The sequence below is a fragment of the Sciurus carolinensis genome, chromosome 11, assembly GCF_902686445.1.
Source record: "Sciurus carolinensis chromosome 11, mSciCar1.2, whole genome shotgun sequence".
Lineage (NCBI taxonomy): Eukaryota > Metazoa > Chordata > Mammalia > Rodentia > Sciuridae > Sciurus > Sciurus carolinensis.
This window is the reverse complement of record NC_062223.1, coordinates 79,600,826-79,619,618: the sequence shown is the minus strand read 5'-3', so window position 1 is coordinate 79,619,618 and position 18,793 is coordinate 79,600,826. Positions and strand designations below refer to the sequence as shown.

General features: G+C 35.9%; 1 protein-coding gene across 5 annotated transcripts in view; it reads left to right on the top strand.

Annotated features, from left to right (window-relative positions):
• The window catches only part of Pak1 (p21 (RAC1) activated kinase 1), a 139,145-nt gene that overhangs the window by 89,356 nt on the left and 30,996 nt on the right, over positions 1 to 18,793 (top strand). For all 5 annotated transcript variants that reach the window (XM_047516780.1, XM_047516777.1, XM_047516781.1 and 2 more), the window contains one exon: positions 4,082 to 4,119. In XM_047516780.1, coding sequence (XP_047372736.1) covers positions 4,082 to 4,119 — 38 coding nt within the window. The remainder of the gene's footprint in view (positions 1 to 4,081; positions 4,120 to 18,793) is intronic.

Here is an 18,793-nt window from a genome sequence, read left to right as displayed (position 1 = left end):
GAGGAGGAAAAGTTTATTTTGTTTCACAGGTTCAGAGGTTAGTTCATGGTCAACGAATTTCATTCCTCTGGGCCTCAGATGAGGCAGAAGCTCATGGCAAAAGGATACAATGGAGAGGCACTGCTCACTTCCTGGTGGCTGGGAAGCAGACAGAGGGCACAGGGAGGGGTCATAGGAAGATGAATCCCCAGTGACCCACCTCCTCCCGTCACACCCACCTGCCTACATTTACCACCCAGTGGATTCATTCAAACTAGGATGAACTGATTGGGTTATAGATCTCACAATCTAATCATTTCACTTTTGAGCGTTCCCAGATTAACACAGTTGCTTTGCGGGGGGGGGACACCTTATATCTAAACCATAACAAATTCCTATCTCAAGAGGTTGTAGTGAGAAATAAATGAGCTCATTGATGTAAAAGGTCTTTTTTTATTGTTTTTTCTATTTAGTTATATAGGTCAGAAGAAAGCATTTTGATTCATTGTACACAAATGGAGTACAACTTTATTTCACTGGTTGTATACAATGTAGAGTCGTACCATTTGTGTAATCATACATGTCCATAGGGTAATGATTTGTCTCATTCCACCATCTTTCCTTCCCCCTCCACCTGCCTCATTTCACTCTCCACAATCTAATGTTCCTCCATTCTTCCCTTACCTGCTGCCCGCCCCCTACCATGTGTCAGCATCCTCTTATCAGAGAAAACATATGGCCTTTGGTTTTTTGGGACTGGTTTATTTCACTTAGGATGATATTCTACAGTTCCATCCATTTACCTGCAAATGCCATAATTTTATTCTGATGTAGAAGTTCTTTATAGATTATAAAGCAGCACCATAGAAATGTAGCTATCATTGTAACTATTGATTATTATTACTAGTATCTCAGTTATTTAATAACATTAATGTTTATCTTTTAAGTTGGCAAGCCTGGTTTCTTCTTCAAGGGATTAATTTTTATCTGTTAAATGAAAATCAAGTCAACAATTTTAAATGATCCTTAGATGTACTCTTTATATAAGGGATTATGTTTTTCATAGCAGAATTGGGATTAGAATCCAATTCCTAGACCAGCATCTTTTGAATAACTAGTTGCCTTTAATAATTTTATTTGAAGCACCTCCTTCCATAGCAGAGAAATTTTTCTTTTCCTAGGATAACTTATGAGAGGTCTATATTTTTGGAAACTTGCTTTTTATAGCATCTTAGAATGTTAGAGCAAGAAGTACCTTAGTACATACCAGCTTCCATTTGATTTTTTAGCCACATTAGGAAGACTTAATGTGGCTAAAATAGTAGCAGTACTAGTCTTTTAGTTCCCAGCCTAGTGTTCTTTGTTCATGCTACCTCCTTCAAAGGACAATATTGTTGGAAAAGGTGAGAACCAGGATGAACTAGCTGATTTTGAAGGATGCTTCCCCTGCCAGTATCTGGCTTGTATCAAAGGGCACAGATGGTGGAGATGACAGACTGCAGCTTCTCTCATTCTGCCATAGTGGTACCCAGGAGAGGGCCATGCATCTACCCAGCAGTATTTCCTTCCTCTCGTCTGGCCCCGCTGGGTCTGTCTCACTTCCTCACTGGGTCATTCCAAGGAGGAATTGGGGTAAGGGGATTCTGAATGGGAAGGTTTTCTGGAAATTAAGTCAGGAAATTAAGGAGTTTATCAGAACATCAAATTATAAACCATCTTTGAAATCCTCAGTAGTAAAGTCTTTGGAAGAATCTGTTTTCTGCATACATGTATGTATGTGTGTGCAAGTGATAGGTATGCATATGGAGGCATTGCCCAGTGGGTTTGCACATGTTTGAAATTATAGTCTATGTAAGTTTTCATGAATGAATATGTGTATAAACATGCATATTCAGGTAATTATACTTTCATCTGTACATTCATTTATGAACAGTATTTAGTATATATGCATAAATATGTGTGCATCTATTTTTGTGTTTGAACTTATATACAAATTATTTATATGTATGTGCAGGATTTTAATTTTCTAGAAGTTGAAGATGAGGGCCAACTCTAGGCAAAACTGAATATTTGGTATAGTTTAATTTTAATGTCACATCTCTCCTTCCCCTGTTTCTCCTTCTCATACTGTTAGTTATGGTAACATTACCTCAATTTGTGTATTATCTCATGTGAATCTTATGAAGGCCTTTGGGAATTGGCAGGGCAAGGACTATTATCTCCATTTTACAGACTCAAAGAAGTTTATTAGACTTAGAGAAATTAAATGTCTTACCCAAGGTGACTCAGCTGGTAGGTGATGGAAGTGTGTTTTAAACTTGGGCCTTATAAACTCATGGTTGTTCATAACCCAAGCACACCTCTCCATGCCATTTTGGGGAGTTAAACTTCCTATTTTTCAACACTAGATTTTCTGTACCACTAGATTTTTTGATGTGTTATAGAAAAAGTAGATTAGATTTACAACTCAGTTGAGTATTAGCCTGGCTTTGCCACTTATTTTTGTGATCTTGAACCAGTCTCTTTGTCAGACATTCTGAACCTCAGTTTCCTCATTTGTAAAATGAAGAGAATGGAATAATTTTGTTCTGTCATTCCATGCTTTGGAATTTGATTTTTATGTATAGAAATTGTATCCATCATCTTTAAAAAAGTAATGTTTACTTGTATTTTACATGTCAATGAGAATTATATTATAACCAGAATATCCAATCCTCAAAAATACTGGCAGCATGGGTTAGGGGTAGTGCACTTGAAGGCATAGTGTTGCACTCCACCTAAACCGATACTCGTTTGGAAAAAAAAATGGATTATGTTTAAATTATATCATGAATTGATTTCTTCAGGGCATAGCAGGTGATTCAGGGTTAAAGAACATATTGCCATGATTTGCCTTATTCCTGGTTTTGTGGTTTCTTTATTTGCTTTAGATCCAAAAGAGCTATGACTTGTAATTTTCTTTTTAATTTTTTTTTTGCTTGTAGTTGGGCATAATACTTTGATTTTATTATCTATTTGTATGTGGTGCTGAGGATTTAACCCAGTGCCTCACACATGCAAGGCAAGTGCTCCACCACTGAGCTACAACCCCAGCCCCTTGTACTTTTCTTATATGATGATTTTGGAGTCTTTGACATTCCCTGGAATTGGTTCTTAGTGACAGATATGTTCAATTTGATAGACTATTTCCTCTCCTTAATTCCATTGATGGCAAAGTCAGTTTCTTCTTGAACCCTTAGGAATTAAAGAACAAAAACAAAGATAATATCTTGTCTTTAAATTTATTTTCTTACTAAAATTTCTGTTGAGTTTCCATTTCATATTTTGGCAAGTCCAAGATATCATTGATTGAAAGAGGCACCATTCTTTTATGTACCACTAAGTCAGAGAAGGGGAGCTGCCAAACAAACCATGAAGTGCCTCTAATTGTAGGAAACCTCTCCATTTTCAGGCTCTTAATGTGAAAAATGTACATATCAGAATCAATGAAATATGATAATTATTTCATTGAAGGCATTTGATTCTATTATTAGGAAGCAAATTTCGTGTTTTTAATTAGACTTCATATGATTACTCTCTTTTTTCTTAAGCCTTAGTCTTTCTGGCCCTGTGGGGAATTGGCATGAATGTAAAAGGATTCTTTCTGCAAGCTGAAGCTGCAGGTTGGCCATGATTTTGCATAATGGCTCAGGACTGTGCCATGTATTCCTTCCCTTAGGAACTTCTCTTTCCCATTAAAGCCTGATGATGATATAGCTGATGATGGGGATACAGTTCTAGCATGGTATTTAGAATTGATCAGAATTCAAATCCTGAATCCTCTATTTAACCTGCGTAAGCCCTGGGCAAATCATTTCCCTGAGTGATAAAATTGATAAAAGTGAATATAATGATAATACTCGGAGCCATAGTGAGGATAATATGTATAGAGATGATAGATAATATGTATAAGGTGCTTCGCATGTTATCTGGCCCATATCATCATTCATATTACTATTATTCTGTGAACCTGGGAAGTTCTTGACCAGGTAGACTTCCTTATCTCTTGCGAAAGGATTAACTGTAATTGTTCACTAAGTCCTTTGTCTTTCTTCCTTTGCAGATAAATCAGCTGAAGATTATAATTCTTCTAATACTTTGGTAAGTCTTTTTTTTTCCCCTGTATTTTGAAATGGGCAATTTCAGAAGTAAGGATCAAGAGAGTATGATAAAAGACAGAGCCCAGGCTGGGAGGCACTCATCTTGGTCACTCTCCCACATTTAGCTTCAGAATATCTGTCTGTACAATGAAGGAATCAAACTAACAAACAGTTGTGCATCCCTTCCAGCTTTAATGTTCTAGAAATTGTAACCTTGGAACCAGAAGATGTGACTTCTAGGCTGTTTTCATTTGTAGCTTTGAACATTGGGAAAGTTAGTCTGTCTTTCTGAGCTTTATTTTTTTTTAAATATTGGATTTTTAACATTTTTTATAGTTGTAGATGGACAGAATGCCTTTATTTTATTTATTTATTTTTATGTGGTGCTAAGGGTTGAACCCAGTGCCTCACACATGCTAGGCAAGCGCTCTGCCACTGAACCACAGCCCCAGCACCTTTCTGAGTTTTAGATTCCTCATTAATAAGATGAGATATATTTGCCTTGCCTGGATATGTCTTAAGACACCTGAATTTAGAAGGGTTCCCTCTCTCCAGTAGGGTCTACAAAACCAGGATTAGAACTAATTGTTGAAAGGAGCAGATTCTTTTCACTTAAGGTTATTCGTTCTGCCTTCTGAAGTTGTAGTGATATCCTGTAATTTGAAGTGATGTTATAGGAATCATTGATAAATTGACTGGGAAGTAAGACTAGATGACCTCAGAGATCCCTCTGGCTTTGTTGACTTGCAAATACTATTTTCCAGGACAATTATGAGTATGAAATGAGAGGTTGATATGTTTGAAAGGGTCTTATAGTTAAATGTGACACATATAAGAGAATGCTACTATTCTTTACATCTAATATTGTCTCTTATAAAAAGGTGGTTGTGCCATATTGATTTACTAAATATTTACAAAAGCCCCTACTTTGTGTCAAGTCCTGTTTGGAGTGGTAGTGATACAGAAATGATTAGACATTATACCAATGCCTAGGAACCTTCCAGTCTTCTGGAGGACATGAAGGTACAGACAGTTATAGTTCAGCATGCTAAACTTCATGAGGCCAGAGGCTATATCTGACCTGTTAAATGCTTTATTTTTGGCATCTAGCCAAGTCCCATATTCAGTAAACATTTATTGAATGAAAGATCAGATGTGCTGGAGAAAGCTTATTGATGGTAAATTCTGCACTGAATGAGTTAAAATTAATCCTAGGGTATTCCAGACAGAAAGAGAATTTTATGTGCATAGACAGGAGGCTTACAAGGGAACTGTAAGTGGTTTGATATGACTGGAATGTGAAGTGTTAAGTGAGTAGAGGTGGGTAGTGAGTAGGAGTGGTAAGTAGGCCCCATCATGTAGGAGTTAGACTTCATCTTAAAGGTAATAAGAACTTAAAAACTTTTAAGCGGAGAGTAGTAAGGTCTAACAAAATACTGAGTCAACACCACAATACTTTGAACCATGTTGCTAGCACTGGGTATTGGTTGACTGTGAGTCATTTATACCCTTGTCAGTTATATTTTAAAAACGTTCATTTGCTGCCTTGTAACATGACAGGTCCCTTCTTATTCAGTATCTTCATTTTTGCTGAAGCTTGATGAGGTGGGTTATTAATCTTGTTCTATAGATTATAAAACTGAAATAGAGAAGGGTTAATGGCAGTAGGCATCTGATTTTCAGTCTGCACTGTTTCCCCTGATTCATGCTGCCTTTCATCAAATGGAAGAAATATGAATAAAGGATGGGAGAAGAATTTACAAATGTAGGTCTTTGAACAGTGAATCATTGAAGAAAGGATCTAACAAAGTCGAGTTGTACCTTGTGATTCAAATGTCTTTATATTTTTGTAGGAAGAGTGACAGCTATCATTTACTAAGTGCCTACTCTGTGAGGAACACTGTATAAAGAACTCTATGTTAGCATAATCAGTCCTGACAATTACCTCATGAAGAAGTTTATCATCCCCATTTCACAGGTACAAAAACAAAGTTTCCTGGAGATTCCTAATTAGTTACCACATTAGAACTGGAGTCTTCTGAATCCCAGTCCAGGGTTCTTTTCACTATGGCAGGGAACAGAGAAAGATGTCAAAGAGGTCTTATAAAGGAGACTGCAGTGTGTTGTTTGCTAGTATGGAGGAAGAGCCCTGGGGCTCATGCCATATGGCAGAGAGGATAACACCTGCTTGGTAAAAACCTGTACTGGTTTAGTACCTAGAAATAAAACCACTCAGGCCCTCAAGGACGTTTTTCTCCCCCAATTCAGAACATTTGTCCCTTTAGTTCATTGTTCTATATTTCCTTCCTTGTTTTACAGGGAAGATAGGATTTTTATTGTGGTAGCATGTCATCATTTTCCATTTTGAATTCATTTGATTTGTGAAATAATCAAACAAAATTGTTACCTACTAATACAGATTTTAAAAATTGTGACTCAGAAACATTGATTCTGTCCCCACTGTTGACGAGTTAGTAGTAGAAATCAGTTCAAAATTCCATTCTCCTGAGCATTCATCTATTTATTCATATCATAAATATTTCCTTAATATCTTCTTTGTGCCAAAGTATAGGTGACATAAAAATGAATGTGTGCAAAAAAAGGAATGTGTGCTACCTTAGACCTTGAGAAAAATATTAATGACAGACTAAGAAGATAAGAGCCCCAAGAGGGGGCTGCATTAATAATGTGCAATGAGGTCATATTTGATGGAATGGTTTATTCTGCCTGGTAGTACAGGGAAGGTTGCATAGGGTACTAGGGCCTAAAGGATTGTTCATTTAACAAACATTATCTTTAAGGTCCCTTCCTGCCTAAAATTCTGTTGTCTGGATCTGAGATCTGACTCTAAGATTCTATGCTATTTTAGTGCCTGATTCTCATTCATAAAATGAACACCTACCATGTGATAGATTCTTTGATTGCTGATGACTCAGTGACTAGTAGGGTCTTTGCTCTTGATCTCACAAGTTAGTGATGAATCAGAACATGTAAGCAGATATTTACAAGATTGTTGTCAGATAAACACAAATGATGAGAAAGGATCAATGCTTTCTTGTCTAGGGATAGTATGAACAAAACTGTGCTGTTAAGATTCCATTGTGTTGGGCAAGAAAATTTGAACTTCGTGTTAGAGTTAAGAAAGTATTGTAAATAAAAGACTGAAATAGTTGGATGTGCATTTTGGTCTAAGCTAATGTCTTAGAAATATTACTCTGGAAATTTGTTCATGGTAGTAGACTAAATTCATGTGCCTATCTCTCTTGCTAGCCCAAATTTCTTAATTTCAGAAAGATATATTAAAAAATAAAAGCAGCACTTTAGAACAAAACATAACATAAACCAACGATTTTGAAGAATTTGTGAAAGATAAAAAGTAGGTAAGGTCAGATTGATCAGAGCAGAAGCAGCTACAACTTAAAAGTAAGTGGAAAAGAAAAAAACTCCAGAGGAAATGGGCTAAAAGAATCTATACATGAAGCAGAAAGTAGTTTTGGATCATCTTCAAGAGTAAATTAATTAAATTCTACATTTGAAACAGCAGGGGTAGCCTCCCCCTTACAGTGAGCAAAAGGCAGCAGATGCATTTGTTTCTAAGCTAAAATCAGGTAATTTTCTAAAAAAACTGCTTCCTTGAGGAAACCTGCTGCTGTGGGCACAGGGGCCTGAGAGAGAAGCAGAATAAAACCTGAGTTAATTGTAGATTTCTGCTATAGATAGGAGAAAAAAGTAGCTTTGCAGCAGAAAAATACATTAAAATTCTCTGTACCAAGAATTTCTCATACTTTGATACTTGGGAGAAGAGGACTCTACACATATGCTTTCTATACCTCCGTGCCCTACAATAACACTTGCTGGTAACCACCTATCCGTAACCACAGTTTGACTCAGACCTGTCATTCAAAGAGCACGGTGGAGCAGCATACTTACATAGCTGCAGGAAAAACTCATGCTGATTACTTACACTGATCAGTCTAGTCCTTCACTTGTAAATATGAATGGATAGTTAGTGACCTCTAGATACTTGAGGGAAACAAAACTTTAGAGAGAGACCAAATAAAGACAGAAAACTGGCCTCAGAGGAAGTAGATAATTCAGGAAAGATAATGGTTCGAAAAAGTTCTATAGATGTTGCATCCCCCGAAACACCTGCCATTGCAATTATCAGGGGATAGAAGAGAGTTCTTAGAAATTAAAAAATGTAGTCAGGCACAGAAGCCCACACCTATAATTCCAGTGACTCCCAGTGACTTGAGAGGCTAAGACAGGAGGACTGCAAGTCTGAGGCTACCCTGGACAATTTAGCAAGACCCTGTGTCAAAATAATAATAATAATAAAAAAAAGAACTGGGGGTGTAGCATGAGGCTGTGCATTCAATTCCCAGTACCACACATACACACAGTGTTAATAAATTCACAAAGATTCAAGAATAAATGCATATGAGAGAATTAGTTATATAAAGTAGAAAAACAGATGGAAAATTTGAAAATAAGGAATAATAGAGGATTAGTTAAGGAGATTTAAGAAGACAAATTAGAGAACAGAGGCAGTGGAGTGGGAAAAAAATAATCAAAGGAATAGAGAAGAAAAGTTCCTCAGGTAAAAGAAAGTCTTAGGTGAAAAGCCTGTCTATCAATCACCAAGTCAGAGCATTGAAAGAGACCTTTCAAAGATAAAGAGAAAAATCTTAAGAACTTCCAAAGAAAATATACAGCCATTATCCAGAGGAACAGTAGTATCAGATGTCTCATTAGCAGTAGCAGAGGAGCAATGTCTTCAGAAGTACCAGGAAAATTATTTAGTATCAAGAATTCTATACACAATTAGACTAACTTTCAAGCACCAAGTCAAAATAAAGACATGTTTGGACATGTGAAGATCAATGTTTACCTTCCACAGATCATCTTTGAAAGATGCCAAATAGTAACAATAATGACCTCTAGGGTTGATGGTGATTCAGAATATTCACTTAAAATTATTATTATTTTTTTCAAGTTTAGATTTAAAAGTTAAATAGAACTAGAAGGCTTATAATACGTAACTGTCATTCTGAGCTCTTCCTTTGCCATCATCTTGGCAGGCACTTTGCTTTTCTGTGTTGGTATTTCTGTTTTCTCTACCTGAGATTTCCCTTTTGTATTTTGGTGGTGCATATCTTCTACTAGTTTTTAGAAAATAAATGGGTTATAAATATTTAATATCTTTCAGGTTTCAAGATGGGAGTTTCTTATTTGGCTCTCACATTTGATTAATACTTTGGCTGATTATAGAATTCTAGACTGGGAATAATAATTTTCCATTGGATATGGAAAACATTACATTTTCTTAATTTAACTTTCAGAACTGTTAAGTTCAAAGTCATTTCTGCTTCTTTGTATATGATCTACTTTTTTCCACATGGAACACTTGTAGGATATTCTCTGCCATTTTTTTTAAATTTCATAATTATATCCCTGTCTTCATCTATTTATTGTGCAAGGAGCTTTGTGAACTCTTTCAACCTGGAAACTCAAGCCTTCAGTCCTAGGAAATTTGCTTGAATTATTTTATTGTTTTCTTCTCCTACTTTCTTTGTTCTCGCTTTCTTAAACTCCTGTTTATTTATATTTTGGACCTCTTGGACTTATTCTCCATTTTTCTTATGTTTTCTCTGTTGTCCTTGCCCTGATTTGGGGGGAGACTTCCTCAACTCCATCTTTCAATTAATCTGTCAAGTTTTCACTTCAATACTCATGTTTAATTTTCAAGTGCCTTTCATTAAAAAAATTTACAGGATTGTATTCTTGTTTCCAGAATTAGTATCTTCTATTATCTCTGAGAACATTATTTTTTTGGGAGCAGGGTCAAATAATTTTCCTGAGGGGATTGGAGGTTAAGGAGTAAGCGCTGAAAAGGATGGTGTAATCTTGTTGTCCCCGAAAGCTCTCTGAGGACATTAATGATAGGCTTTCTTTTGATGATTTCTTCTCCTTATTTAATGTTTTTTTTTTTCCCCCAAATGGCCCTTTCCCCTACTTGTTTTGATTTCCCCCATTTTTGTGGGAGCTCTTCCCCACATATTTAGTAATATTTGGAGATCTGCTCATACTTATGACTGGGTATTTATAAGAAGCTTACTAGAATTTTAAGCTTGGTGGTGGTGATAAGTTATTTTAATAAATTTATAGAACTATGCAGCCATCACCATAACAAAGCTTTTTTGTTTGTATCACATAGGATAATCTAGTTGGATTATTTGGAGAAACCTCTCATATTTTTGACTTTAGAACTTTCCTGTTTGGCAGGTCAGATCTAGAGAAGAATCTTCTAATCTGCTTTGATAATGAAGATCTGACTACAAATATTCTAGGAACCTAGTAAGAGAAGAGGCTTAGAAGTCCCAGCATTTATTTTTTGCTATGACACTTTTATGTTTAACTGTGCTTGGTATCCCTAATCCAGAAATCCTTTTTTACCCTCCCCAGAGACTAAACCTCCAGTCTTCAACTAGGGAGGGGAAGGCAGTCACCTATTGATTGTAGAGTAGGGGGAAGAGATTTAGAGTCTAACTGCTGCTTAAATAACTTTTGAGGAATCTGCCTTTAGTATTCTTCCCTCCTCTCCACTTCATCTGTAGTTTTGAAGCTATATTGTGCTACCATATCCCCCAAATTTTGAGAATTCTGCAGGTTAGACATATAGATTGGTTTTCAAGCTTTGCCCACTGGCAGCTTCATACACAGGCTGCTTGAGTCTTTTCAGCTCACCCATCTGCTTTGCTTCCTTTTTACAGTTCTTGCCTTCTTTTCCTGTTGCTCCCATCCTTGTGGATGTCTGTCTAAAGGACCATTCCTTAATTTTAGTTCTAGTGAGATTTCAGGAAATAGATCATATATCAATTCCTGGAGTGTTCACTTTTTGCTCCATGTATTTCTATATATTATTACCTAGAATTTATAATGAAAATTACTGGTTTTACACATAACTTTTTAAGTTTAGCCTTTAAAGCTCTTCTACTGAGGCATGATTTGCAATTCAATTTTAATTGTACAATTCAGTGATTTTAATAAATGTATACATTTGTATAGTCATCACCCCCCAAATTTTCCTTGTACTTTTTTACCAAACTCCCACGCTCAGCTGCCAGCTGCTTTCTGCCTATAAATTTGCCCTTTAGACAGTTTATATAAATAGAGTCATATAACTTGTAGTTTTTGTGTATAGCTTTTTTACTTAACATAATGTTTTTGAGGTTCATCCATGTTGTAGCATGTATCAGTACCTCATTCATTTTTATATTTAAATAGCATATCATTGTAAGGATATCTTACATTTTATGTATCCCTCATCAGATGATGTCCACTATGAGCTGTTTCCACCTTTTGGCTATTATGCATAATCTTGTTGTGAACATTTATGTTCAAGCTTTTGCGTCTCTTGGTATGTACCTAAGAACTGGAATCGCTGTGTCATAGGTTAACTTTATGTTTAACTTTTTGTGGAACAGCCAGACTGTTTTCTACAGCGTTGGCATCATTTTACATTCCCACCAGCAATTAAGAGGGTTCTAATTTCTCTACATCTTTGCCCATACTTGTTATTTTGTTTTTTTATTATAGTCATCTTAGTGGGTGTGAAGTGGTATCTTTTTTATGGTTTTATTTACATTTTCTAATGAGTAATGATGTCAAGCATCTTTTCATGTGCATATTGGCCATTTGTATTATCTTTCGGAGAAATGTCTTTCTCGTTGTTGATCTCTAGTTTAATTCCACTGTAGTCAAATAATATATTTGGAGTGATTTCATTTCTTTTAAGTTTATTGAGACATGTTTATGGCCTAGCATATAATACAGTCTATCCTGGAGAATGAGCTGTATGTGGTTGAAAGGAATATACATCCTGGAGACGCTGGATGGAATGCTGTGTTTATGTCAGTTATATGTAGATGTCAGGTTGATTGACAGTGTTCAAGTCTTCTATATCCCTATTAATTTTCATTCTTGTTCTATTATTTAGTGTAGAGAGAACTGAAATCTCTAACTATAATTGAAATCTCTATCTCTATAATAAAATTGTTTCTTCCTTCAATTGTGTCATTTCTTACTTTATACTCTATTTTATATGTATACTAATGAATTGTTTTGACTTTTTTTTTTTTTTTTTTTGGTATCAGTGATTGAACCCAGGGAGCTTAACCACTGAGGTATATAAACCCAGGGACAGTCTTGAGACAGTCTTGCTGAGTTGCTTAGGGCCTTGTTAGATTGCTGTTGCTGCCCCAGCCTCCTGAGCTTCTGGGATTAAAGGTGTGCACCACCTTGCCTGACTTGTTTTGACTTTTTAATCATTGTGAAATGTCCTTCTTTGTCTCTAATAATATTTCTCTTAACTATTTTTAAAAATTAATGTAGCCATTTAGTTCTCTTTCAACTACTGTTTTCATAGTACATATTTTCCCATTGTTATTCTCTGAACTTACTCATGTCTTCAAAAATATAGTATCTCTTACTGTAGATATATATATGGTTAGATCTTGTTTGTCTTTTGTTTTCCTTCCAGGCTGACATTTTCTGCCTATTTTTGGAGATGTTTTGGTCATTTATGTTTAATATCATTATTGTTATGTCTGGGTTTATCTTTGCCATTTGCTAGTTGTTTTATATATGGATCTTGATTATTTTTATTCTTCCTTCACTGCCTTCTTTTGCATTAAAGAACTATTTTTATTGTATCATTTTAATTATTTTAATTGTATTCCTAAGTGGTTGCTTTGGGCATTAAAATGTGTTTTAATTTATTATAATCTACTTAATTATTTTTATTGGAATTCATATTAGTATTAAATTAAATTTCAATAAAATGTAGAAACTTTACCCAGTATGTCTTCATTCCCTGCACCTTCTTTGTACTCTTACTATCTTTCATATATATAATATATATGTGTGTATATATATATATATATATATATATATTTTTTTTTTTTTTTTTTTTTTGTGGTGCTGGGGATTGAACCCAGGGCCCTGTGCTTGTAAGGCAAGCACTTTACCAACTGAGTTATCTCCCCAGCATTCATATATATTTAAATGAGTATAAATGTATTATTTATATAAATATATATACCCTGTATATATATTAGAAGCCCAACAGTACAGTGTTAAAATTATTGCTCTATACAATCTTATTTTTTTTAAAGAGATGATCAGAATAAATCTCAAAAGGTATATTTATAGAGTCTTTCATGTCAATCCATATGCTTACCACTTCCTCTGCTCTTCATTTTTACTTGTGGATTTGATATTTTGGTATTATTTCTTTTCAGTTTTATGGACTTCTTTTAATATTTTGTTCTGTTAGCAATAAATTCTCCTTGTCATTTATTTTTCTTTTTGTGGAACTGTGGATTGCATGTAGGTATGTTCTGCCACTGAGCCATATCCCCAGCCCTTTCTATTTTTAAGACAAGGTCTTGCTAAGTTGTTGAGTCTGACTTTGAACTTACAGTTCTCCTACCTCAGCTACTCAAGAGGCTGGGATCACAGGTGTGTCCCACCGTGCCTTGCCTCCCTGTCTTTTTTAACCTGGAATGTTTTCATCTTCATCTTCATTTTTTAAGGAGATTTTTCTTGGGTTTAGATTTTTGTGATTGGCAATTTTTAGAAGCTTCAGCTTTTTGAATATGTCATCATACTACCTTCTGACCTCCATTATTTCTGATCAAAAGTTTTAACTGGTTTTTAAAGTATACTCAGCCCTCCATATCCAAGGATTCTACTTCTATGATTGAAGCAACCATGAGTCAAAAATATTCAGGTGAAAAATTGCATCTGTTTTGAACATGTATAGACCCTACATAAGACAGTATAACACCTATTTATATAGCATTTACATTGTATTTGGTATTATAAGTAATCTAGAGATGATTTAAAGTAAAGTATATAGATAGTAGGAATTATGGCATGGAGGCATGATTGACTTGCAAGGCTTTGCATTCCAAAGAGTAAAGATAGTATGCTGAAGGAAGTACTTAGGTTGTACGCAAATACCATGCTGTTTTATATAAGGCACTTGAGCATCCACAGGTTTTTATAAATACTGTAGCTCCTGGAATCAATCCCCCACTGATACTTGAGAAAGAACTGTATTCTGATCAGAAGTCAGCTGTTATTCATAGATTGTTTGATTGTTTTTGTGCATGATGTCCTTTTTCTCTTGCTGCTTTGAAGATTTTCACTGTGTCTTTGGCTTTTAGCAGTGTTATCATGTGTCTAGGTATGGATCTTTTTGTGTTTATACTAGTTGAGATTTATTGAGGTTCTAGGATATGTAGATTAATTTTTTTTTTATACCAGAGATAGAGCCCAGTGGTGCTTAAACACTGAGCCACATCCCTAGCCTGTTTATTTTAATATAAATTTTGAGACTGGTTCTCACTAAGTTGCTTAGGGCCTCATTATGTTACTGAGTCTAGCTTTGAATTTGTAATCCTCCTGTCCCAGCCTCCCAAGCCTCTGGGATTACAGGCATGTGCCAATGTGCCTGGCTCTATTATTTCTTTTTTGCGGTGCTGGGGATTAAACCCAGGGCCTTGTGCTTGCGAGGCAAGCACTCTACCAACTGAGCTATCTTCCCAGCCCTCTATTATTTCTTTAGATGTATTTTTCTGTTCCATTTTCTTCTCTCCCAGGGACTCCTATTGTATGTGTATTGTGCATTTTATGTTGTTCCAAAGTTCTTTGATGTTCTCTTAGCTTTTCTTCGATCTTCTTTTTTTCTCTCTCTGTTCTTAAAATTGTATAATTTCTTTGGGCCCATTTTCAAATACACTTATTCTTTCTTCTGCCATATAGAATCTGTTGTTTAACTTCTCTAGTGAGTTTTTAGTATATGTACTGCCAAAGCAAGCACTCTAGTGAGTTTTTAATTTATTACTTTATTCTTTAACTCCAGTATTTCCATTTAGTTCTTCTAAAGTAATTTCAATTGAGAATCTGTTAATACATTGTTGTTTTATTTTCTTTTTAATTCTTAAATTAAAAGTTGGTTTCTTTTAGTTCTTTGAATATATCATTTGATTTGACATCTTTATTTTCTAAATGGAATATCTGTTAACTACTTTTTCCCCCTGAATGTGCTTCTTTACATGTCTTGTAATTTCTTGCTGTAACTTGGCATTTTAGATAATATTTTGTACCAGTTCCAGATACTGTATTTTTTTTTTCTCCCTGGAGATTGTTGGTTTTATATTAATTTTCTAGGGATGAATCTGTAAAATATGTTTCTATTGGTGTATGGCCATTGATGTCTCTGTTCAGTTTGTTTGTTTTTTACTATTCTGTTTTAAGTTCATAATCTCGTTTTCCAAAGTCTCCCCCTGTGTTTGCTTAGCTTAATGGCTAATGATTGTACAGTTGTGCTCAAAAACTTTAAGTGAATAAAGCTTCTTTCCTCTGCTGATGTATTTGTGTATAGGTAGTAGAGTGCATTCATTATTCAGACATTTTTCATTTTTGTCCCAGCTTTTTACTTTCTTTTGGGGCCCTTTGAATCTTTTATTTGCATGCACACAGCCAGACTTGTGTGACTAACGTGGGACCTTTCTAGTGTCTGCTGTGTCTGTGAGCAACTTCAGCCAGAAATTTGTTTGTCCTCAGGATTGCAACTTCAGGCTAACAAAACTGAGCAGTTGGTCCTCCTCCCATGCTTCCATCTTTGGAGGTTGCCTCTGCCGACAGTGGCACTGGGCACAGCTCAAAATGAAAGTGAGCAATTTTATACCATGCCATGATAACCTATAGTACCCTCGGGGAACACCTACACTGCTGGAGCTGGGGGTGTGGTGGATGGGAGAAACCCAAACCAGAACTTCCAGAGATTCCCACCATTTCTACCAGAAACACAGCAGTTTTTCAATCATTGACACTTTTCAGTATTTTGTATACTTGTGTTGGATTTCTAGCATGCTAAAATGTTTTGTCAATTTTGACCAGATTTATAATTGCCTTTTGGGGAGAAGAATTGCCAGTCTCCTCTTTCTGTCATATCTGGAAGTACTTTTATAATCTTTTAAAAATAACAAAACCAAAAAGCTGGGCACAGTGTTATCTACCTATAGTCACAGCTACTAGGGAGGCTGAGGCAGGAGGATCACAAGTTCACAGCCAGCCTGAGCAACTTGTGAAACTCTTCTCAAAAAAAAAAAAAAAAAAAAAAAAAAAATAGAGAGACTGGGGATATTTAACTTAATGGTAGAGTACCCTGGACATAATCCCCACTATGGATGGATGGATAGATAGATGAGTGAATAAAAGAACCAAGAACCAGGAACCCAGAGTTATAGTTGCACATCTCCTTTGGTACTTTTTTACTATTTTGTTATAAAATAGGAATTTAGATTTTATTACCTATGATGAAGAATCTTTTAATTTATGATATACATATTAATAAAGCACTTTAAAAAGCAAAATATATATATAGATTTCATCACTATTCTGCTTGTAGTCCTCCAGTGGCTTCTTATTCTAGGTATACATTCCAAAGTTTTTATCTTGGCCCCAGTGGTTTTATAGAATCTGGTTCTAACTAACTTTCTGATCTTGTCCCTTTCCTCAATTCTTCTTGCTTACTGTTACAACCACATAGGTAGAACTCCTAGAGGTTGTGGGAACGCAGCAAGCATGTTTCTATCTCAGGTTCATTGTATTTTCCCCGTCTCCTAGGAATCTCTGTTTCCAACAGAGCTTATGACTTGCTTCCTCTATTCATTCAGATCACTGCTTAATATGGCATCTCATTAGAGAGGACTTTCTATCTAAAGTAGTATTCTCCTCATCCCACCCCCAGTCTCTAATCCTATGTGTTTATCTTATTACCACCTCACACTATGATGACTGGTTTGACTGTATCCTCTTCTAGAATGTAAGCCACAGGACCAGGGACTTTGTTTATTTTTTTCTTCGGTGTAGACCCAAAGCCTAGGATAGAGCCTGGCACACAGGAGATGGACGGATGGATGGATGGGTAAAGGTGGGTGGATGCATAAGGAATTGGACTTTCTGATTTTGTTTAAAATGGAAGTTTATGGTTATTAGACATAGTGAATTTTAGAAAGCCAACAAACCTAGTGTTTATTGTATACATCAGTGGAGTCCCAGGCTTACCAGATGATGAAGATGTTGTTGAGTCAATTTAAAAAAAATTTTTTTTAGTTGTAGATGGACACAATACCTTAATTTTATTTATTTATTTTTATGTGATGCTGAGGATTGAACCCAGTGCCTCACACGTGCTAGGCAAACACTCTACCATTGAGCCACAACCCCAGCCCATGTTGAGTCAATTTTATTCCCATTTTATGTTCTTCATTAAATTTTGCTTAGTGAAATAGTAAGGAGAAAAGGAATTAGACTAGAAAAATACCAGAATATATGCTTTGACAGGGAGAGAACATCTGTTGAATTTTAGAACTGAAAGTGACTTATAGTCACTTTCAAAATTACACCACTTTCAAATTATACCACTCCTCTTCCTTCACATTCCTCAAGTGATGACACTTAAGACCAAGAAGATAGGTTCATTGCCTATGGTCACCACAGTTAGTTGCTTACATGTTCCTGCAACTGTCAGATTTTAAGTTATGCTTTGTACTGGAGGTCCTATTAGAATCTATGAGGATGCTCAATCCATTTCCCCTAGTATAGCAGATGTAACTCTAGTCCAGTATTCCTTATTTCTTCCATTTATCCCCTGTCTTCCTGACTCTTGGTTTTCCTTTTTCAGAAGCCCAGGTGGTAGGAAGAGGGGAACTCTCCCTCTTTCTCTTATACCAGATGGTGAGATATTTCAGGGCATGGATCATCTCTTTTATCTTTATACTTTCATGTCAGCAGTATCTATCACAGTATCTTACTGAGTATGAAGTAGGTGCTCTGAAAATATGTGAGACTTTTGAATTATATCAGTGTATATTAAAGCGTCCCTACTGCCTCTGTGGTCTTAATGCTAGAAAATTTCCTATCACAAATCTAGTTTTGGAACCACTCTCTTTTGAGACTGTACAATAAACAGTAGTAGTATATTATTTTTCCTGGATCTGACCTAAAATCTGCCAGTTCTGTTATGGTTTGCATGGAAAAATAAAGTTACTATAGATTAAAAGCAGATCTAGAACCTCTTTTTTTTTGTACTGGGAATTGAACCCAGAGGCGCTTAACCATTGAACCATGTCCTCAACCCTTTTTTGTATTTTTTTTTAGAGACAGGGTCTCACTGATTTGCTTAGGACCTCGCTAAGTTACTGAGGCTGGCCTTGAACTTGCTATTCTCCTGCCTCTGCCTCCTGAGCTGCTGGGATTACAGGCATGTGCTGCTATGCCGGGCTCTAGAACCTCTTAAGAAAAAATTTTTTTTCCAGTGCTGGGCATTGAACTGGGTATTGAACTCAGAGTCTTGAATGTAGTAGACAGTGCTTCACCACTGAGCTACACCCTCAGTTTCCAAAACTGATCAATTATGGTGCTGGTATGTTTCATCTCAGGGCAGGTGAGAAGTATGTGAATCCGATACTGATGCTCTGTATCTTGAGACTGAGGCGAAGGCCCCTGATGACATAATGGGTCTAGGAGGTTGGTAAAAAGGAGATGACACAAGTCTGTTCAGAGAAGTGATGGCTAAAAGAAAGAAAACCTGAGACTGG